The following is a 22,623-nucleotide window of genomic DNA, read 5'->3' on the forward strand; positions in this document are numbered from 1 at the left end:
CATAAATATTTAAAATAATTTTTCTTATTTTAAATTAATTAACCAACATTTAGTGAAAAACTGAAGTTGAGACGGTAATTGTAAACATTGAAATCTCTTAGGAACTAAATTAAAAAAATTAAAATCTTAACTAAAAAAGAAAATTACAAAATTGATGAAAGTATATATAAATATGAGAAAGTATCACCAGATGGTGTCTTTATGCATATATGTATGTGTTTGCGATGTTCTGTTACATTTATAGATATTTTTATTTTATTTGAAATTGCAATTAAGAAAATTTACTTCCCTCGCATTCACAACATCAAGAACCTACGTGTACTCGTCGCACGTGAATTCTGGCGTCCCTAAATTTGATTTTCGACTCACCGCTGTAGCATCGTGTCAAAATATAAATACCTACACATGCGTACTCGTTAACAATACTAACAAGCGATTAAAGAGTAAAAAAAGACTAAGCCAGGTGATGAAATACTTCGCCGCATCGCACCTCCACTAAGCTGCAGCTGGATTTTAAGACCAGATTGCTTCCCATTACGATAAATCGCGAATTTGGCGCGAAATGAAGGGTGCTAGAACAGGAACAGGAAGCGTGGATCTGGATGCAGACCCTTCAGAAAATACACAACGTTGGGCGAGGTTTGTAGCCACATGCTTGATTGGAGGGCTAGTGATCGGGATATCGGTACTGGGCTTACATTTCGGGGCTCCTCATCAGCCGTCGCTAAGGATATGGAGGAGAAAGAAGAAGCCCGTTCGCGTATACATGGATGGTTGTTTCGACATGATGCACTACGGCCATTGCAACGCCCTCCGTCAGGCTAGAGCCCTTGGGGACCAATTGGTCGTTGGCGTCGTTAGCGATTCTGAAATAACTGCCAACAAAGGCCCTCCTGTTACTCCTCTTAACGAAAGGTCGTTGTTTCTTTTGATTTTTCTATTACCCCTCTTATCCCATCCTGCCCTTTTAGGCTTGCTTGTGTTAGATATTAAATTTATCTCACTCGTTAATTTAAGCTTTTGGGTTGACTAGCAATTTAAAATGGTATTTCATGAGGTCTGGTGTTCCAGCTCCTTGTGTTCAAACTCCGTTTTCTCCATGATTAATATTGATTCCACCTCATTTGACCTTTCACATATGTCAAGTACAACAAAGTATCAGTCTATATGGGTTGGATGATATAATTCAATTTACATAAGTTTTATTAGGCAATTCGCGATTTAAGAATATAAATGTGTGTTTGCATGTCTACACCATCTCTAGCCTCTGTTTCATGGGACTTGTATTATTTATCTGATGTCTTTCTAGCAAACCACGATGAATTTCTGAATTTCAGTTTCAATGTATTTCGCAACGAATGTAAGTCTTCATGTGATTTTCCATATGTGGAGAATGGAAGTTATACGTACTTAATAATTGTATATGTTTTAGGATGATTATGGTCAACGCCGTTAAATGGGTTGATGAGGTTATTCCAAACGCGCCCTATGCCATAACTGAAGATTTTATGAGAAAGCTATTTGATGAGTACAAGATAGATTATATCATTCATGGTGATGACCCTTGTGTTCTACCTGACGGAACTGATGCTTATGCACTAGCTAAGAAGGCAGGTCGTTACAAGCAGATCAAGCGTACAGAAGGAGTTTCAAGCACGGATATTGTAGGTTGGTATTTGACTGCTATTTATTGTACATCACGAGACGAGTTCTTTCAGTAACTATTGCCATTTTGTTTTCTTACTCCAAATGGTTTTGTTGCTTGTTTATTTTTTCCAGGACCTCTAGCCTAGTTTGTGGCATTTTGTTTTTCTTTCCTCTCAGAAAAATGGAAAAAATAACAATTAAAAATAAAAAACGGAGAATTTCATTTACTGTATAATTTTTTTGGGATAAGAAACAATTTCATCGATGAACGAAATATCCAAAGAGTACAAAAGGGAAGAACCGAATAAGGAAAAAATCCATCAAACTAACAATAGCATAACCCTAACAAGAAAGATACAAAGCAAAGAAAAACAAGGGAGTGAGAAATAAACTAATCGTTTTGCAAGTTTTGTCAGATGATGATGATGGAAGTGTTTGGGTCGAATGTTGCAAGTTCACTTGATTGGGAAGGAGTAGAACTGTAGAAGTGGGTTGTTGTGAATGGAGGACTTGTGGTTGGTTGCTCGTTTTCTTAAGATTATGGAGAACCTCTTTGTAAGAGGTGGACTAGATGAGGAAACATAATTGGGTTTATGCTTGTTGATGGGTTCGTTGGTTGGTGCACTAGAGAGGGGGAGGAAGCCGTTCCAACCAACTTTATTATTGCCACCGGGTAAAATAAGTTTTTTTAACCCTTCATCTACTCCAAGCTTGGTGATCTCTGCAACATGTCCTTTCTGGTTAGGGTTTTTTTCACCCAAAAATCATATTTCACCAACTCTTAACAACATGACCTTGAAGAAGTATTTATGAGCATACCACCAAGAATTGAAATTGACCTTGGGAAGAACAAAGTATGTCTACTGAAGAAGTCTTCATCTGGACTCGAACAATCTCCTAGAGCATGGGTTGAACGGTTTGGGAAAGTAGTTAGGAGTTTTGGGTTCCTTCAGAGTTAAACTGACCACACCATTTTTTTACAAGCAGTCTACAAATGACGAGGCAGAATTGCAATTTCAATTTGCTTTCCAGTATTGCAATCACAGAAGATTAGAGTATCATCGACAAATTGTAGGAAGGAGATATGGACTTTTTTCTTTTCCAACAATGAAACCTTTAAATTTCCTTTTTTCGTGAAAGTTTCTTTCACTATAGAGATCAATTGTAGGAAATGATGAGGACGCTGGTTGTGATGTACTTAGAATTAGTATGTTTTAGTAATTTTCTGTCTATAGCTCTATTTTAAAGCTACAATATTTTTATTTAGCTCCAGCTTTTTTCTTTTAGTTTTTTTGGCAACCGATTCTTTAGGTTGTAAGTCTTCTAAGGAGTTAAGCCTATATAAAGCTCCTTCTTCAAATTTCAGTTTAGAATATCAATTATACTTCAGGGGCATTCTTACAAGAATTGTCTACCAGATTGGTTTCATCATTTTCTGGTATCAAAGCTGCCTCAACGGAGAGACTCGTGGTTGGAAAAGATGCCACCAATTCAGGCAAGGGGAAGGACGCCGTTACCCACCCTGAAGACCACGAAATTCCATCTCCTCGAACTTCGATTGATGAACAATCTACAATTCACAATTAAATTGGTTTAATGCAGTAAAAGCAAATTTGGCGAAATTATGGTTTGAAAGAAATTAAAGGGCCTTTCATGCCAAATCTGTCATATGGCTAGATGGTTGCAAAGTTGCTCACATAAACGCTTCATCGTGGTGCATCCTCTCTAAAGATTTTGATAGTTACAGCTCTCAAAGAATTAGAGCGTTTTTATTTCCTTAGCAGAATTTTGGATTGGTGTTGAATGGTCTTCTTGCTCGGTTTTTATTTGTCCCTTAACAGTTTGATAGCTTTTGTTTATCAAGGATTGTCTATTTTGTTTTCCATGTATTAATATCTTACGTTGTATAGGCTGCTTGTTAGCCCTATTTAGCCATGTTTATTATATTTTTTTATATGACAAGGGGGCTAAGCGAGTGTCAATCTAGTTGAGATGTTCGGGTGCTCATTGTATAATTCTTTTGCACTATGAGCTTTAATCTCATTTTTTTTTTAATAAAATAGACTCGTTCCCTTTTTTCCTTTTTTGAAAAAGAATACGATCTGCCACAACACCTTATAATAACCTTACATGAGGGAAAGGAGGGTGTATTTCTTTGAATCGCATACCACAAGCCTTAATTAAGAATGAAACTTCGAAGGAACCAACAGGGATTTATAATTGGGGAAAAAGATTGAGAAGCTGCAGTCAAGTTATCTTGGACATCCTGGTATTTGTTTGAAAACCTCTTCCATGTTTTGATTTGATTGGTTAAACCTTCGAAGTGAAGGATGTGATGTTGGGTATAGAGTACATTGTCATAAGCTAGTTGGAATAGGTCTCTTTGTTGCACAATATCAAATTCTTGGTGTTGGGCATGCCAATTTGTTGTGGAGCCGGAAGGGGTTAGGGCTGTTATTTTATGAATTATATAAAAAGGTTGTCCAAAAGGGGGAGCAATGACCTTTATGACGGTGAATTAATATTAACCATGGTAATCAACTAACAACCTAACTAATGAAATAAGATAGCTAAACTAAAATGCTAGATTACAAAGAGAGCCCTAACATTTAAACACACAACTGTACTGCATCATATTGCATTCTGCTTCTTGAGTGCTTTTTCTTGTTTGGTTAGTCTATTTGATAATATCATATCATTTACAGGTCGCATGCTTCTCTGTGTAAGAGAGAGATCTATTAGTGATAATCAAAATCATTCATCGTTGCAAAGACAATTCAGTCATGGTCACAGCCAAAAATTTGACGACGGTGGTTCTGGAACTGGAACTCGTGTCTCTCATTTCTTACCAACTTCTCGTAGAATTGTTCAATTTTCCAATGGGAAGGTGTGTACTTCTCTTCATTGCTAGTTGTTTCAATTAGTATGCTCTCTAAAATTTTATTATATTTCAAGTTCTTACTAGCAAGTTTTTTGGTGCCAAGAAGGAAGAAAACAATGTATTACAGTACTTAAAATGATGGCCTTCAACCAGCTTTAAATACCTGGCCGAGAAGACCAAAAATAATCTTAGGCTAAAACAATAAAAGTGTTAAGAAATTCTTAATAACGTCTATGCAAAAACCATTCAGGAATGGGCGAAAGGTAAGTTCTCTCCATTCTCTCTCCTCTCTCATTCCTTTGCCTTCTTCCGCTTCGGCAGCCTTAGAATCACGACGAGTGTCTCCCTGGCCACCACCTTTAGTTCTCCAACGATACCTGCTTCAGATCACCCTCCCAAGACCTTTGGTGAGCACATCTACTTACCAGGGATCGAAATGGAAGTGGACAACTGCAAGGTAGTTGAGTCATACTATTGCATTTGGTTTGAAAAAGGTTTTTTGAAGGTTGAAGATGTCGGTTTCAACAGAATCATGCTAGCTTCAAAATCACAGCTGTGTTAGTTTATTAACGCCATTTTGGAGCTAATTCAGAGACCAGAAAGAAAATACATGAACTTTCAAAGTCTGGATATCTAGAGCCAATACAAGAGCGTAAACTAGTACAAGGGATTAGACGAAGATTTAGGGCTACCTATAGCTATTTCATGAGCACAAACAAGTACAAGCTACAAAGTCTTAAACAAGATCTAAGAAACAAAAACCCTGGATTGTAATACATCGCAACTACAAAACAAGGCTGGAAAACCAAAACTGAAAGAGGCAGCTTCAGAAAGTTGAGAAGATGAAAACCTGTCAATTTGGGTTAATCTCTTGCAATGAGTTGTCTTAAAATGCTTTAGACAGAGTGTGGACCTACTAATATCTGCAGCATGTTACTTCTGAAATCCTTATAAAAAACCCAGCCAAGGTTGAAAGTTTGGAGAAGCTGAACCAACACTTGTTGCAAATTCACAGTCGAGCAATAGGTACTGAAGATCTTGATTCTGTAGACAAAGTGGGCTGATGTGAGGTGAAAGGAGTGATTAGGCATTTTTCTTTGCATGACTGATACACAATTTAAGCCTCCAAACAGCATAATCCATACAGGTATGTTCACTCTACGTAGGCTTTTGAGGCTCTTCTCCAACAAAATTTTAATAGGTGAAGTCCAGGAAAGATGATTAACTTAAGATTTAACTGAAAAAGCACCGCTTGCTTCCAAAGACCATGATCCTTTATCCGGAGAATTAGAGATCTTTGCCCCCACCAACAAGCACAATAAAAATTGGAAGTCTATTGCTTCTTCCTCCTTCAGCAACTTTCTAAAATAGATAGGCCATGAGCAAGTAGAAGAGTCCCAATGATCGGATATGGAGACCTTCGGTTAAGTGCAATTCTAAACAGATGCTGGAATTTGCTTTTCAAAGGAGTTCTGTCCAGCCAAGGGTCCAACCAGAAAAAATTCTACACCCGCTGCCAACTTTGAACACTGCCAGAGCTTCTATCTTGCGCCGCTGTCTAGAAATAGTAATCCAATGACTTATAAGATTTGATTTTTCTTTGCCACTTGTGTGCCAATGGAAGGGACGGCTCCCATGTTTACTACAAACAACTTGGCACCATAAGGAATCCTGCTCAAACATGAAACGCTATCCGCATTTGGAAAGAAGAGCCAAGTTTCTGAATATTGAACTACCCAAACCGAGACCCCCATCCTTTTGGGATTTATCCCATATTACCAGGTGATTCATTTTATTACCTCCTTTGTTTCCTTCCAAAAGAATTTTTTCACGACTCTTTCTAAGGTTCTAGATATTTTTTTCTGGCATTAGGAAGGTAGACATGTAATAAGTGGGAAGATTGGACAACACTGGTTTGCAAAGGGCATTCTTCCCTCTCTAGAGAGATTGTATATATTCCACTTATCTAGTTTACCTTGGACTTTCTCAATGATTGGCTGCAAAATATAGGATCTCTTTGGGTAACCTCCCAAAGGAAGTCCAAGATACATTATAGGAGATTTTCAACCTTGCAATTCAACATTGAGGCAACTGAGGAGACCTTTCTTTCTAGTTACTTCAATATTGATTCCGCAAATTGAAAATATCTTTTGTGTTCTCTATGCATGGGCCCCTATCTTTTGATATTTTATTCAAGCAATAAAGTATTTTTTATAAATAGAGAGGCCCCTCCCATGTATTCGACGCATTTTCTCTCATGTATTTTGATGCAGTTTTGGTTGATAATAAAGTTGTTATGTTTGATTCTTGAAAAGTCTTTAATCATTCTTAGGCTACATCAGGGTGTCACAATCGAGAAACAATTAAACAAACTTTAAAAACCCTGTTATGCAAAGTGCACTGGAGTGAGATAGCAAGGAATTAAAACTCGATAACCATAGGAAACAACCCGAAATATAAGGACAGGCGTGAAATGAAGAGAAAACGAGGTCCTGAGTAAGTAAACAGCAATTAACATCCATTCAATAGCTCAAAATTAAATTATTATGTGCTATAGATGTAATTAAATGGGGCACATATGTATGCATACTTTGTGCATTGTTTTATCATGATTCGGTTTTTGTTGAAATCAATGATGTCTGAAAGATTTTCCTTCATATTAATATGGTTTCTATTTTTTAGCTCTCACCTCCTTGGATGAAATTTGTATTTGCACTGAATTATAAAACCTCTCATCAAAAGGATAAGATAAACATTACTGTGGACTGAATTTGCATTGAATTATTCATGGGAAAATTGTATTTGCACTGAATTATTCACGGGGATAATTCTTCTGATTCTTTTGCAATGATTTGTTTGCCCTTGCTTGTGGCTGCAGGGTCCAGGGCCAGATGCTCGCATCATTTATATTGATGGTGCATTTGATCTTTTTCATGCTGGACACGTGGAGGTAAATATTGATTCATTCGAATGTTTATGGATATTTGACTATTGATAATTTCTTACACGTGCAATTCTTCCCCTGCTTATGAATGAAAAATGTTTGGGTTATTTTGTTTTTTGGGTTAAATTACAAGTTTAGTATTTGAACTTGTTTTCAAAATTTTAACTGTTTCTAATAGATGTTTGAATTTTCAATTTTGTATCTAATATGTTTGGGAAATTTTAAAGTATCTAATTGATCCTTATGGCATATGGCATTTTTTCTTTTTCTTCTTATATATTATATTGTAAATTCACTTCCTTCAATGCCGCAGACTCCTACGTTAGAGAATCTATGGTGTGAACTAAATAAATTTTTTATTCAAATGCCAATTATCCCTTTCAAAACAGAGTTGCCAAGATATTTTCGGAAGAAGGCATCTGACTGGTAATCTGCAACCTGCTGCAGCAATGTTACTTTTTTGTAAAACAGTGTTGCTGAGAATATACATGATCTCTTGCTCTCCTGCTTTGTTGCCATGTTAAGTCATCGATTGACCCAAAAACTTAAATGGATAAGTGAAGGTAAGTTTAATATTATATCAACACCAATAGTCCTCTTGTTTGTGGACTTGATGGTAGAAGACCTATCAAGTGGAAATCAATATGAATTGAGGAGTAAATGACATTGGAGGAGTCTGAATACATGACCTACTGCTTTGCTACCATTTTAAATTACATGGGTTCTGATACCATTCATGTTCGGTGGTTGAGTCTTTATTCAAATTGGGGTTCCCTTGACGTTTTCGTATAGCCTCTCTCTTAATGGTACAATTTTTGACCATTTGGATTTAGAAACTTGTTCATGGAACTTTCTTTTTCGAAGATAGCTAAAAGATGAAGAAATTTCATATTAACGTGTTAGAGCACCGTTATTATTTACTTACAATCATAGAAATAAGGGGAAGTTAACATGTGAGATGGAGTAGAGAAATGTGGGAGGAGGTTACCATCATGGTGGGCCCAACAATTAGTTAGTAGTGGGAGGGGATTTAGGTCGTGAGAATCGTAGAAGGGAGGTGTTCAGAATTTTGGTAAAGGAAGAGGATTATCTCACTCCTTGAGAGACAGGAGGAGAAGTATCAAAGGGTTCTTGTTCTGTTTGTGTCTTTGTTTTTTCTGTTCTGTATTTCATCTTGTTCACAGTACAATTGTTTGTTTCTTGGTTTCGGATAGGGAAGGATTGAGATCCTAGTAGTGTTATTTGCTTCTTATTTTCATTGTAATTATGTTGAGATATCAATAAAGTAGAATCACCACACTGGTGTTCTATCATAACGACAGTTAATGAAAAATTTGGCTGTCAAGCATTTATCTCGTTCATCAGATTCGAGGCTATTGTCATGGATTTTCCAAAAAGTTCACGAGAAGTTTACTGTAGTTCTTTATTTAAATACTTGATTGCCTCATCCCCACTGTTAGTACTTTATCCAAATACTCGATTGCCTCATCCCCTTTGGAGAAGGAGGTGTGTTAGGCTTTGTTTGAAAAGGAGACCAGCCACTGTTAATAATCACAAATGTTCTAAGTACTAGAGAGTTATATAAAGAGCACCAATTCAATGATAAAAGCTAAGGATTAGTAGGCGGATCTAGACATCTCAACTAGGTTTACACCTCTTTAGCACCCTCATCATATCCAACAAAAGCCACAATCCCAAAATCAAAGATACAAAATATTGATTAACAAAGCAAAGCAAAAATCAACAATAAAGTTGGGTAGACTGCAAGCTATCAGGGAAAATAAAAGCCCTCTAGTTTAAACAAAGCTCCTGAATGCTATAGGCTTTGAAATCTTTGCTGAGGGAGCACCAAGCGGAGGTGTTACGAGGTGTGTCAGGCTTTGTCGAAATCTAAAAGTTCCAAGTGCATTAAGGTTCAGGTGTGGATACTGATCTTTAGATTTCCAAATTGCTCCGCTACTTTGCAATGATAGGTTTTAGACGCACTATCTTTCTCCTTCTATTTGTCCATTATTTTTGGCATGCAGTGAAGTTTTTTCAACATTTGTTTTTCGAGTGTTTGTTCTCTCAATCGTGTTGGTGGTGTCTATTCTCATAGAAAAGCTACGGTGGTCGGGAGTTCCACCTTCAAAGCTCTCCTGTGGCATATACAGAAGGAGAGGAATGTTAGAACTTTTGATGATAAGTTGTCATCTTTTGGTTCCTTTTTTAATTTACTTCAGAACATGTCATCTTGGTGGATATCTATCGGTACGTGATTATTTTATAGCCTTGATGGGTTTGTAGCCTTGATGGTCATTTGGTTCATTGGCTTATTTGCCACTCCGTTGTGGTTGTGGTTCGAACCTCATAATATCAGTATAAAAAAAGGAGAATTTATTGGTAGGGTAAATAAAGATAGAAATAATGCAAGTTGTAAAGACTTAATAAGATTATTATGCCCCCACCATTAGATGAGGGAAAAAAGAGTACAAGCAGTAAAGTAATTAATGAAAATATGAATTTCCATTTCTGAACTTTATGTCATTTTGCATAGATTTTGAAGCATGCCCGCAGTATGGGAGACTTCCTTCTGGTCGGAATACATACTGATCTAACTGTCAGGTGACACTTCTTGCATGAATTTATATATATTGGTCTCCCATTTGACGTTTCACTATGCTAGACTAACTTGCACTCCTGAGCAACTTTTTCTTTCATTGCCATGCCATAATTGATTGTTTGTAACTTTTCGATCATTAATAGAAAGTTTATTTGCTGTTAAAAGAATTGTCATATTGATTGTATGTTTTTGTGAAAAAAGGCTATTTCTCCAAGATACGAACTCAAGAACCTAATAAACAAAACCAATAATATGACCAAAAAAATGAGAAAAAAAATCAAGGCACATGTCTCGAATAGAAAACTCTTTAGATCTTGAAAAGCTTTTGATAGAGTAGATTGGGGTTTCTTCAAAAAGGTACTGCAATGTAAAAAGTTTAGTCCTAAATGGTCTTCATGGATGTTAGGTTGCCTTAGAAATCCTAGATTTTCCATATTCATCAACGGAAGCCAACATGAACAAGCTGCTCTTTTGCTAGATTTCCATATTCAAGGATAGTGGCTTCTAGAGACATTCGACAAGGAGATCCACTTTCTCCTTTCCTTTTTTTTGCTTGTCATCGTAGTTCTAGGCGCCATCATTAACAAGCTGCATGATAATAGCCATTTTAAGGGTGTCATGGTTGGTAAAGATGGAGTATACATCCCCATTCTTCTGTTCGTCGTTGATGATGAAGCGATGTTGCTCAAGTTAAAGGAGGCTATCAATTTGTTTGAATGGTGCTCGGGTCATAAAGTGAATTGGGACAAGTCAACACTTAGTGGAGTTAATATGGGGGATGATGAGCTACTTCATATGGCTGGAAAATTATGTTGTAAAGTGGAAAAGCTCCCATTTCTGTACCTAGGTCTTTTATTAGGAGGCTATCCTAGGCAGAAAGTTTTTTGGGAGCCCATGATTGATAGAGTACACAAAAAACTAGATAGATGGAAAATGTTCAATATTTCAAGAGGTGGAAGACAAACCTTATGCAACTCAATCTTGGCCAATTGCCCGACCTACTACTTGTCTATCTTTGCCATTCCAGAAAATGTAGCTTCTGCTCTCAAAAAGTTAGTGCGAAATATTTTAAGGGGTCTCCTTGCTAAATGGGGGTGGAGGTACATGAAGGAAGATACCGTGCTGTGGTGGCAAGTGATTAGAAGCTATTATGGCAGTGGAACATTTGTTTGCCATACTCAAACCAAATCAGGAAATATTTTAAGAAGCCCTTGGGTCAGCATCTAAAGAAAATGGAAAAGGGTGGAAATATTGGCACCCTTCAAGCTTGGCAATGGAAGAAGAGTGGCATTCTGGGCTGATTCATGTGTCGGAGAAATCCCTCTAAAAACTCAATACTCGAAGCCCTTGTTGCCTACCGGCTCAGTTGCTGCCCATTGGGATAGTGACACAAATTCTTGGTCCATAGTGTTTCGAAAATTGCTGAAAGATGAAGAAATCCAAGATTTCCAATCTTTATTACTCCTATCCTTGAGGAGATCGACATAATTGTTAGATGGGAGGGTTTGGTCCTTAGATGCCTCGGGTCACTTCTCTGTCAAATCCCTTTTGACTCATCTCTCTCCATCTTCCCCTTCGGAAAAAGCTTTCTATAAAGCTCTTTGGAAAACCAGCAGCCCAAGGAGAATAAATATCCTGGTTTGGATTATGGCAGTCGACCTTTTTTATTGCTCTAAGATTTTGCAAAAGAAACTTTCCAATAAGAGCTTGTTGCCATCGGTGTGTCCTCTTTGTTTAAAGGACAATAAGGATTTAATACATGTATTTGTTTTATGCCCCTACTGCTCTAAATGCTGGTATAGCACTTTTTCTTTGTTCATAGTAGTATGCGCTTTTGATGGTTCCCTAAGCTCCAATGTGTTTCATCTGCTAGGGCCCCCTTGTTATCAAAGAAACCGTTTCTAATTTGAGTTAATATGGTTAAAGCGCTACTGGCTGAGATTTGGTTTGAGCGCAACCAGTGCATTTTTCACAATAAAGAAAGGGGTTGCTTTGACATCTTGGACACGTCAAAAAGGAACACAGCATCATGGTGCTGATTGAGTGCTGAGTTCAAAGATTATTCAATTTAGGATATTTGTCATTGGACTGCATTCATTCACCATTCAACTTAAGGGAGGATATGGTTTTCGATTTCTAGTGTTCGATTTTTGTTTTGTTTCTTCTTCAGTTTGAATTTTGTCCACTTCAGAGCTCTTTCTATGACTAAATTACATTCTTTAACCATCAGCCAGCCATTGCAAAACTTGAATGAGAAGGCTCCCATAAAACTTCTCCAACCGCCAATAGTAAAGGAAAGTGACCGAAGAATATGCAAGCTTTACGGGACAATCTGGAGTTCTCAAACTTTTCTTCCCATTTGTGATTAATAAAAAATCTTTCCAACAAGGACCTTGAGGGTGCTCCACCCTCTCTAGACCATGATATTTGCCGTTTTGAAGAGAAATTTCCATGGTGTTGGCCGAATCAATGAAGAAATTAAAAATTCTCATCCCTCTTGTATTTCTGCCAATTACAAGCCTCTCATGCACCCAACGAGTAACGTTGAAGTCTCCTCCCATACACCAAGCCTCAGGCCCTCCATTTAAACGAGCCTTCTTTCTCTATAACCACATGGGCCATATACATTGGTAATCCAACAACATATTGCCCATCGTAATGCCTCTACTTGAGAGAGAAAACCTCTCTTTGATAGTCTCAAGCACTGTAATTTTGTTGTTGTTCCACATCGTGAGAATACCCCCTGGCGCACCTAATTATTTCATAAACTCCCATCCAATATCTTTGGAACTCCATACTGACTTAATAAAAACTGCATCGAAGGTTTCCATTTTCGATTCTTGAATCATAACCACATCCTAGTGATGGTTCTTTATGAATTTCTTGAGGGCTATGCGCTTAGTAGGATATGTCAGTCCCCTTGTATTCCAGGAGATTAGGAATCCTAAAGGACAACAACAAAATGGCTTAGTTAGACTAGCACAATACCACAATCATTTATAGAAAACTTACCTCTCATTTTTGTAATCCTAATAACCGAGAAAACTAATCCTAATTCTAATTCTAATCCATCGTGGAAACTAATCCAAATTCTAATCAAGACAAATACCTTATTCCTACTACATAATTTGTTCTTTCCCCGTCTAAGATTGAAAGTTTTAAAAATGCACCACCTCAATAAGATGAATTGTTAGATATGTCAACATTGAGGGGCTTCTGACTTTCTATCCGTTAAAGCCACAACTTGAACATCTAAATAATCATCCGGAGATCCAACCAAGTATCTGACAAGTGAACCTTGATAAGTTTTAACTTGAGATATAATTTCTATCTTGAAGGATGAATTTATTTTTCATGTTTTGTGGTTTCCTTACAGTGCCAACAGAGGAGCTCATCGCCCAATAATGAATCTGCATGAGAGAAGTTTGAGTGTCTTGGCATGTCGTTATGTGGATGAGGTGATAATCGGTGCACCTTGGGAAGTGTCTAAAGATATGGTTAGTTTTATTTGTGTTTGTTGTCTTCCAGTTTGACGCAGTTTAATTGTTGGTTTTATCTTGAATATATTTGGTGTTTTAATCTGCAAAAGAGTTAAAGATAGTGGTGGTGGCAATAGTTAGATAAAAGATGCTTGTATTGAAATAATCGTTATTTGGAAATGAATGCCCGAAAGATGTTTGTAAAACACAGGTATTGAGCAGTTTATTTTTCATAAATGGCTGGATATTGGATGGTGGAGTATTGAACACTCATGTCGGCTTAATTTCATTTTTATTTTCTCTTGCTGCAGATTACAACTTTTAACATTTCATTGGTAGTCCATGGAACTGTAGCCGAAGTTAATGATTTTCAGAAGGTATAATTGTCCTACAAGGAGAATGGGTTCTATTTTTATAATATTTTGGATTATTGCTATTGGGTGGATGTCAGATAACTATTGAAGGCAACATTGTTATTTTACAGAGGGACTGCAATCCATATGCTGTCCCTATTAATATGGGGATCTTCAAAATTTTAGACAGCCCGCTAGATATCACAACCACCACTATTATTAGGAGGATCGTATCCAATCATGAGGCATACCAGGTTCTTCCCTCTAATCTGTGCTCTAATTACTGTTAGATCGCGTGCAATGATATTCTGTCATATGAATTTGGATTTCTTTAATGTAGATGGTTACTATACGGGTGACACCCCCTTCCGAAGCTCCCTCACTCTCTAGCTTCAAAAGAGGGTGCGAGGGCTAGCAAACATTGCCATACTTTGACAACACTTACCAACCAAGCAAACTAACACAGCTGCCTTACAACCAACAATGCATGCTAATTAAACCCATCATAAGCTAAATGCTTATTACACTTAAAACTAATTTTATTACAGACGCACAATGAAAATATAAACTGTACTATCTAGGTTCATGACACTAATACTAAATGCAGACGTATGCTAACTATAAAGAAAATAACCTCAGTTCACCTATAGAAGCTGTAGAGTAGGCTCGACATGGTGATCAATACATGGAAAGTGAGAGAACATTTTGAAAGGATGAGTTGAAAAACTCGGTGAGTAACCATTTTGTAAACATGCTTTTCTAAATAGTTACATTCAATGCTTTAAGCTTTGAAATCATGCAAGCAACTAAATACATTTCATAAGCTTTAACTTTAAACAACAATGTATAACCTATCCTTAACCGTAACTTGGGTGACAAGTCACCACACTGTCATTTGACATGAACTCTCAATATAGTAGGCGCAATTTAATTGTAATCTTCTTCCCTTAAGTACAATAATTGTACCTTCACTAATGTACCGGAATGATAGGTCTTATGGCCTACCTTCACATCTGTATGGAACATAAGTGCACATAACTCGAGTAGGCAGTGAGTATCAACCGAGTATAGACATATGTAAAGTGTTCTTGAAATCTTTACTTTTTGAAACATTCTAAATAGCTTGGAAACATGGTTGCTTAAACATTTAGGACTCAACTTTACAAATCTCACGCTTTATAAGACATGCTTGGAAATAGCTTATAAAACATGCTTAACATAACTCTTTATCAAACCCATGCTCTGCAAATCTGTTACTAAATCAGTCAAGAACGTCATTCAGAAATATCAAAGCGTATTTAGAAACTTTTAGCTAGAAATTCATGTTTAGAAAGTCATTTAAATGCATTTAGTCACTGGCAACTTGTAGCCCGACTCCTTGGCTTAAAAACTCCATTTTCTTCTTCTTGGTCTGAAACAAAGGAATTAATATTTCATATTAATCTCCTCATACTTAGAAAATATCAAGAAACCAAGTTCAATTTTAGCAACAAGCCACAACCCATGCCATGACATTGTCATGGACATGCTGCGTGTGCACACAGACGGGCCATGGCATGGCCCTGGGCAACGCTGGCTTACCTCATAGCCACACGCTCCAGGTGCTTGCCTTGTGCCCAATGCATGACACCACCATGCCACCTAGCCCTGCGCAATGCGCACTGAAACAGCCGCACTCATACTGAACTCTCAGATAGCCTTAACACCAATCTTGTTCAACCCTGTCTTGTTGCTGCCTAGCCTCAACGCCCAACCTTGACAGCCCTTGCTGAACTCTCAGATAGCCTTAACACCAATCTTGTTCAACCCTGTCTTGCTGCCTAGCCTCAACGCCCAACCTTGACAGCCCTTGCCTAAGTGTCAGATGTTCCTTTGAAAAACCAGATTTGACTTTAGGAATTCATAACTTAAAATTCAAAATTTAAATCAAGAAATTTCCTTCAACAAGCTTGTTTCTCAAACTACATTACCTCAAGCTCGACTTTGTCTTTAGAGGTTTTTCCTTGACACCTTTTGGCCACGCACAACACCAAAACCTTTGGCTACCTATCTTGCTTGTCACTCCTTGCCTAGGGTTTTGTCGGCCAGCCTCAAATCCTCAGAGGTCTTCCTTAACATGGTTGGTTGGGTAACTTTCCCTTTGGAGATTTTCATGGCAAGGTTGCCTGCCTAATCCTTGTCAACTCCCTCCTTAAGCGCCTAACATCAACCAAGACTTAGCCAAAATTTGAACTTCTTCTTTTTCTTTGGCCACCGATCTTAAAACTCAACCTCAACTTTTAAACATGCTTTTCCTTCACTGTTTTTCTTCAAACTCAACCTTTACTTAACCACAACCAAGGGTCTTTCCTTTCATTCATAAAGTTAAAGGCCATTTTTACACGAAGTTAATGTCAGAAAAGATAAAGATTAAATTGAACGTTTGTTGGTCTTTTCTACGCTGAATGATTCTCCAATTTCTTTTATTTTATATCGATCTCAACGCATGCTCTACGGAAGCATAACCAATTATCCTAATCATATTTCTAGAATAAACTTAAAGCATAGGGTGAGAAAAACCCCAAGGAAATATCTTCCAGCAAAGATCAATAATAACATAGATGAGTTGACAAGAGGAATGTGTCTCTCTAGTCAACTTAGATGTGTGGTGGGTCCCGGGGGGGGGGGGGGGGGGGGGGGGTTGTTGGCTAAGTGGTTACGATGCCTACCTCGGGAGTTTGAAACTCTATCACACAAGGTTATTGCGTGGAAATACTTTTGAGTGGATCCTAGCAGTATCTTGAGTGGTATTATCCGAAATTCGTGGACAAGTGTTTGCTAGAGTACAAAATAATGGACTGGATACTTACTTTTCGGGATAAGTGGTTGACCTGCTTTAATGTATTCATATTCCAAGTTCTAAAAGCAAGCAAATTTCATGCAGAAACGTAACGAAAAGAAGGCAAATAGCGAAAGAAGATACTATGAAGATAAGGCTTATGTTTTGGGTGATTGATGATGTCAACTATCAAGTTTTGCCCCAAAAAAGAAGTATCTATGCACCTTGCTTATTGTTTTTTTTTTTTTTAATATTGTTTTTAGTAATTAACACCTTTGCAAAGGATATATTAAAGAGACGTCAAATATTTAGACGATTTTGAAGAGGGTAGCTATATTCCATGACTTGAATATAGTGTTTAATTTAAGTTTATTTATTGTATTTTTGAGTTACCATAGAAAGACTTGAACTTTTGATATCTTAACCACATTTACCTTTCCAGCCTTTAGTTAACAATTGTATATTGTTGGTATTTATATGAATATCGTTATATAAATATGTATTCTTGTTGGCATTCATATAAATTGCATTATGTAAATATGCATTTTACTGAGGATAAATATAATTTCTTTTAGAGGTAGGTATTGGAGGATTAGGATTTGAAGTTTAGAGCCTGGGTCTGGATTTTGAGTATTTTGTAATTTATTTGATTTTATCCTAATTGAATCTAAGATTTATTTGTCACTCTATCTTAATTGAATTTAAGATTTAATAAATATTTATATATTTATTTATTTATTTTGAAAAATTATGGTTTTAATAAGATATTTGAAAGATGTATTTTTAATAAATTTTTAAAATAGATTTGTTTATTTTTTTTTATTATTTTAAACTTGTACTAAATAAATAATATTTATTTTTCATAAATTTTTATTAATTGTTTTCATTAATCAATTTTAGAAAAGAAAATGTCACGGGTAAAATAAAACTATTTGTTAGATTTATAAAACATAACAAAGATATCTAAATTGGTTCGTCCTTATCATGAATTTTGCTTTGGCTCTACAATACATAAGATTGATTTTTTTTTTTTTTATTATGAATGGAAAGATAGTTCTATCACATTATCATTTCGTTGAAGTTTACATTTAATCTAATTCTTCATTCTAACAATTTGTTGATTGTATTTAAGGTTTTTCTCTTCCAATCTTTCAGTGTCTCACTTGACGATTTATTGGCTTGGTTGCAGTAGTCTTATTTGAATCGTTGAAGATGAGCGATGAGAAGCACAATAATCCTGTATCGAAGATGAAATTGATGAAATTTCTGCAACATATTTAGAAAGTCTTGTTAAAACATAATGAAAATGATTAAATTAGTAAAGTAAAGAATGAGGTTAAGTGGGCTAATATTCCAAAAAATAAGGTTCACAAGAAAAATGACAAAATTAGAGGTTTATTTTGGATAAATGGTAAATTTATTTTTAAATTGATAAAATAGCAAAATATAAAATTTTTAGATAAAAATTTATTTTTAAATTGACAAATGTGATTCCTAGATACAATCATTTACTAATCCCCAAATAGTCTATAATTAGTTTACTAATCCCCAAATAGTCTATAATTAAATATTACTTTGCACTAACAATGGAATATTCTACTTTCAAAAAAAAAACCCTCAAATCAATTCTTGGCTCGTAAACTTGTCCAATTTCTTCTTCTCATGAAATAATGTCATTTAAATCTAAGGAAAAATCTAAACATTGCTAAAAATTGGCGGAAATATCACGTACGGCTCAAAATTGCCCATTCGGCATGGTTGGCGCGCTAAGAATATCAATTCTTGGCTCATAAATTTGTCCAATTTCTTCTTCTCATGAAATAATGCCATTTAAATCTAAGGAAAAATCTAAACATTGCTAAAAAATGGCAAAAATATCACATACGGCTCAAAATTGCCCATTTGGCATGGTTGGCGCGCTAAGAATGGGAGGCCGAGGGTTTGGTGCGCAGGCCGGGCTTTTTACTTTGCAGGAATGAAAAGACTTATGTAATAAAAACTTGTAATTGAATCTCACTTTTTACCCAAACTTCGTGTATCCTAACTTATCATCGTTTCTCATTACATACACGTCAACCTACACATGTTCTACTCGATAGTCCTCCATGTGTCATTTTCCTTATTTAGTGGCTTGGCGTGGTGTATTGTTATCCTACCATATCCATTTTCATGACGAATTACTTAGTGCACTGTCTGAGCACTTAATCTAATTTGATAATCCTTTTCTCAAAGAATGGTAAGAGATATTTAATCCAAAACTTGATGTCCAATGCTACACTTCAATCCAAAAGTCTCATATTTTATAACTTATTTTTTGTGCAATCAATAGTACTTCATGTCTTTTCCCAATTTCAAAAGTATAGCAGAATTTTTTTGTCGCATATCCATATCCATGACAAATCACTTCATTTCTTATATAAACATTTAATCCAATTCGCTAATCTCTAACCTTTAATTCAAAATTCTTGTATTCATCTTTTTCCTCACAACGTACATAGGCATAAACCTTCAAATTAAGATAGTGTTTTTTTTCTTTTTATGTATATTCAACTCAATGGTCTTCCGTTTGCTTTTTTTTCCCATTTAACTTGCATAGTCTAATGTAATCTTTCCATATCCATATCCATGATCTATCGCTTAATCACACTTACTCCACTCTGCTAATCTTTTATCTAAAAAACGAAAAGAGTTTTTCAATCGAAAACTTGAAATCCAATGTCACACTTCAATCCAAAATTCTTGCTCGTAACTTATGTTTCTTCCATTTAATAGGTCCCCATGATCATTTTTTTAACTTTATTTCCATAAACCATTTTCTTTTCCCAAATTGATGACCAAAGCGAATCGCTTTTCGTGCATTATATATTAACACTTAATCAAATTGGCTAATCTTTTTCCAAAGAATGATAAGATTTCTTTAATAAAAAACCTGCAGTCCAATCATCCTCTTTAATCTCAAATTCCTGTATGCTAACTTATCTTCCTTGCTCATGTCCATGTGTCCTTTTCCTAGTTCAGTTGCGTGGTCTATTGTTATCCTCCCTCCATGTCCATGACAAATCACTTAATGGACTATCTCAACACTTCGTCCAATTGGCTATTCATTTATCCAAAGAATAAGAAGATTCCTTTAATAAAGAAGTTGTAGTCCAAATTCACGCTTTAATCCAAATGTTATCTTACCTTGTTCATGTCTATGACATATCACTTAATGTACTATTTGAGTATTTAATTCACTTGGCTCCTTCATCTAAAGAATGCCAAGATTTCTTCATGGAAAACTTGAACTCGATCAATGTCATGCACTGATGCAAAATTCTTTAATTGTCCAAGGCAAACCTCTGCATGCATTATATTAAACTTAATCCAATTGATAAGTCTATTGTCTGTATTGGGAGGTTTTATTTTTCATGGTTGATATTTGTTTTGTATTCGGTTGTGGTCGCTTATCTATTGTTGCCTTTCATTTTCTTCTAATTAACATTTACTAGTAATTTTGAGCATTAATATCTTTTCATTATATCAATGAAAAGTTCACTTTCCTCTCAAAAGAAAGTTAAATAAAAGTGTCTTTTAGTTGCCCTTTAGATCTTCTGTTGCTTATTTGGAGCCCATTTTTGGTTTTTTTTTCTTTTGTTTACTTTGTATTTTTTCATTTTTGTTTTTTTCTTGTGTTTACTTTATATTCTTTCATTTGTTCTCAAATGAAAGCTGGAATTTTCGTTATATAAAAAAAAGATTAGTCGTAATGGACTAAAATATTTCATGAATATTTTTATTCCTTTGTGAACTCCTCTCAAGTTTAATTATTTACTCTTAAAACAAAGGCATAATAAAAAACACATAACAAAAAAATAACGAAGATGTAATAAATAAAACACATGGTAAGCTAACCATTTCTTTTAGTGGCAAATTTACTCAAAATGAAGGCAGAAAATAAAATTTGACCAGAAAAAAGGTCATACTGAAAGTAAGCTAACCTTATTATGAGAAAACCAGCTTAAAAAATGAATTTCCAGTGAGAACTAGGCCACACATATGGTGATTCATGATGTCAACAGAAAATTTCTTTGACGATGAAGTGTTAGAATGTAGCGATTGGGTGTGGGCTTCCTTGTCGGATGGCCCCAACTTTATTCTCCATTTCCATCTGAAAATTTGAAAACGTAGTTACTAATGAAATATTATTTTTTGTCATAGGAAATGCAAACAATAATGTCAAACCAATGGAGACATGGATAATTTTAAACCACAGCATCAACAATTTGTCGTTAAAGTTTGACAAGTAAATAGAACTAGTTCTGCCTTGTATATAGTACAACCTATAGAAGAAAAAAAAATCTGATTTTCTGTATTTTATCTTTTAAAAATAAAGATAGGCAAAATCATTAAACAAAAGAAATGGTGGCATTCACTTCTTTTATAATACTCTCGCATTTGTTAAGTATTTACTGCTGCTCGAGAACACTAGATTGTTTAATGAAATTTGTTTTTGAAGTCAGAACATCAACCTGCCACCAACCTGAAGAGTAAAACAAGCGGGCTCTTTAATACTTTAAAAATTCAAAATTCAAAAGTAGAACAAGAATATTTTTGCAGGGACAGAAGACAACGGGGTAAACAAAATTGACACAATTCTCCATAAAATTTGCAAAGTGGCATTCAATCAATCCTTATGCAAAATTATAATCAACATAAGAATAATCTGAAGAATAAATTAAAATTACAGATCCAAGAAAAATTAAGGAAAGAGAGGGGGGGGGGGGGGGGGAATTGTTACTTATAGCACCAACCAATTCGTAGTATATTGTAAAAATTGAACCCTACAAACACCAGAAACACAAGGCAAACTTGTAGCAACAAATTCAGCCAAGCAAACGATAAAGACACCAAGATATATTATAGTGGTTCTGTAACAACTCCAATAAGAATGTGCAGTGGTGGAAACATTTGTGGAAATTGAACCCTACAAACACCAGAAACACAAGGCAAACTTGTAGCAACAAATTCAGCCAAGCAAACGATAAAGACACCAAGATATATTATAGTGGTTCTGTAACAACTCCAATAAGAATGTGCAGTGGTGGAAACATTTGTGGAAATTGAACCCTACAAACACCAGAAACACAAGGCAAACTTGTAGCAACAAATTCAGCCAAGCAAACGATAAAGACACCAAGATATATTATAGTGGTTCTGTAACAACTCCAATAAGAATGTGCAGTGGTGGAAACATTTGTGGAATAGATCTGCCCCCCCAAAAATCAAACAATTTCTACGTGTTTAACCGTATTCCCCCAACAAAGCAAAACTTGAGGAAAAGGAAATTTTGTGATGACGACAAATGTGTGTGTTGTTGTAAGGTGATGGAATCTGAAAATCATGCCTTGTTCAATTGCAAAAGAGCTAAAAAAAAAAAAAAAAAAAAATTAGCAGATCGTGTTACCTATCCTTAAACATATTGTTGATGTTGAAGCACCTATTTGTGAGTTTCTCTGTTAAGTGGCGAATCGACTGAGAAAGAAGGAATTCTTGAGATTTGGTGTTATAAGTTGGGTTATTTGGAACGATAGAAATCTGGTGAATCAGTCTTTAGATATCTGTCGGTGGAAGAGAAGGTTGTTGGATTGAGGCGTGTATGCAAGATGTTGATCTGCTGATCGTAGAGCCTCCTCGATGCAGTGTTTCCATCTTCCTACCTTGCCAGACGAAAAGGCCCCTCAGGCCGTGGAACCCTCCATTGAGTTCTAGAGAGGAGTGTCGCTGGAATTTTCTGACTGCAGGTCGGTTAAAAACGAATGTTGATATTGCTCGTGTGCCGGAGAAGGATGATTTCGTCGTCGAAATTGTTGTTCGTTATGTATGCGGTGACTTGGTGGTGGCCCAAGAGTGCCTTCTC

The 22,623-nt window shown here is 35.9% G+C and overlaps 1 protein-coding gene and 2 long non-coding RNA genes across 6 annotated transcripts in view; 1 reads left to right on the forward strand and 2 right to left on the reverse strand.

Moving 5' to 3' along the window:
* The first annotated feature begins 399 nt into the window (after window positions 1-399).
* Window positions 400-17,172, forward strand: LOC103486215 (ethanolamine-phosphate cytidylyltransferase). Of its 4 annotated transcripts, none has more exons than XM_051083715.1 (11): window positions 401-915; window positions 1,433-1,668; window positions 4,353-4,534; window positions 7,407-7,478; window positions 7,862-7,898; window positions 9,571-9,722; window positions 10,009-10,076; window positions 13,451-13,571; window positions 13,865-13,930; window positions 14,038-14,160; window positions 14,247-14,700. In XM_051083715.1, exons 1-11 carry the CDS (start codon window positions 563-565, stop codon window positions 14,319-14,321), a joined length of 1,485 nt encoding a protein of 494 aa, XP_050939672.1. In that variant the 5' UTR covers window positions 401-562; the 3' UTR covers window positions 14,322-14,700. The 4 variants fall into 4 exon arrangements, with proteins under 4 accessions (XP_008442303.1, XP_050939672.1, XP_008442302.1 ...); XM_008444080.3 differs by lacking the exon at window positions 14,247-14,700 and adding an exon at window positions 16,830-17,172 and having other exon boundaries at window positions 408-915; XM_008444081.3 differs by lacking the exons at window positions 7,862-7,898; window positions 9,571-9,722; window positions 14,247-14,700 and adding an exon at window positions 16,830-17,172 and having other exon boundaries at window positions 400-915.
* LOC127149030 (uncharacterized) lies at window positions 15,131-16,374 on the reverse strand. The gene is made up of 3 exons (XR_007820234.1): window positions 15,877-16,374; window positions 15,488-15,776; window positions 15,131-15,317 (listed from the first exon to the last, which is right to left on the reverse strand). It is a non-coding gene; the product is annotated as an uncharacterized LOC127149030 (long non-coding RNA).
* A 564-nt stretch (window positions 17,173-17,736) lies between the features above and the next one.
* The window catches only part of LOC103486214 (uncharacterized), a 5,031-nt gene continuing 144 nt past the window's right edge, over window positions 17,737-22,623 (reverse strand). Inside the window, exons 1-3 of the long non-coding RNA XR_537061.3 lie at window positions 22,171-22,623; window positions 20,705-20,874; window positions 17,737-17,990 (exon numbers count right to left, since the gene is read on the reverse strand). The exon at window positions 22,171-22,623 is cut by the window's right edge and continues 144 nt beyond it. This is a non-coding gene — a long non-coding RNA (uncharacterized LOC103486214). The remainder of the gene's footprint in view (window positions 17,991-20,704; window positions 20,875-22,170) is intronic.

Source organism: Cucumis melo, chromosome 4 (genome assembly GCF_025177605.1).
Source record: "Cucumis melo cultivar AY chromosome 4, USDA_Cmelo_AY_1.0, whole genome shotgun sequence".
In the NCBI taxonomy this organism is placed as follows: Eukaryota; Viridiplantae; Streptophyta; class Magnoliopsida; order Cucurbitales; family Cucurbitaceae; genus Cucumis; species Cucumis melo.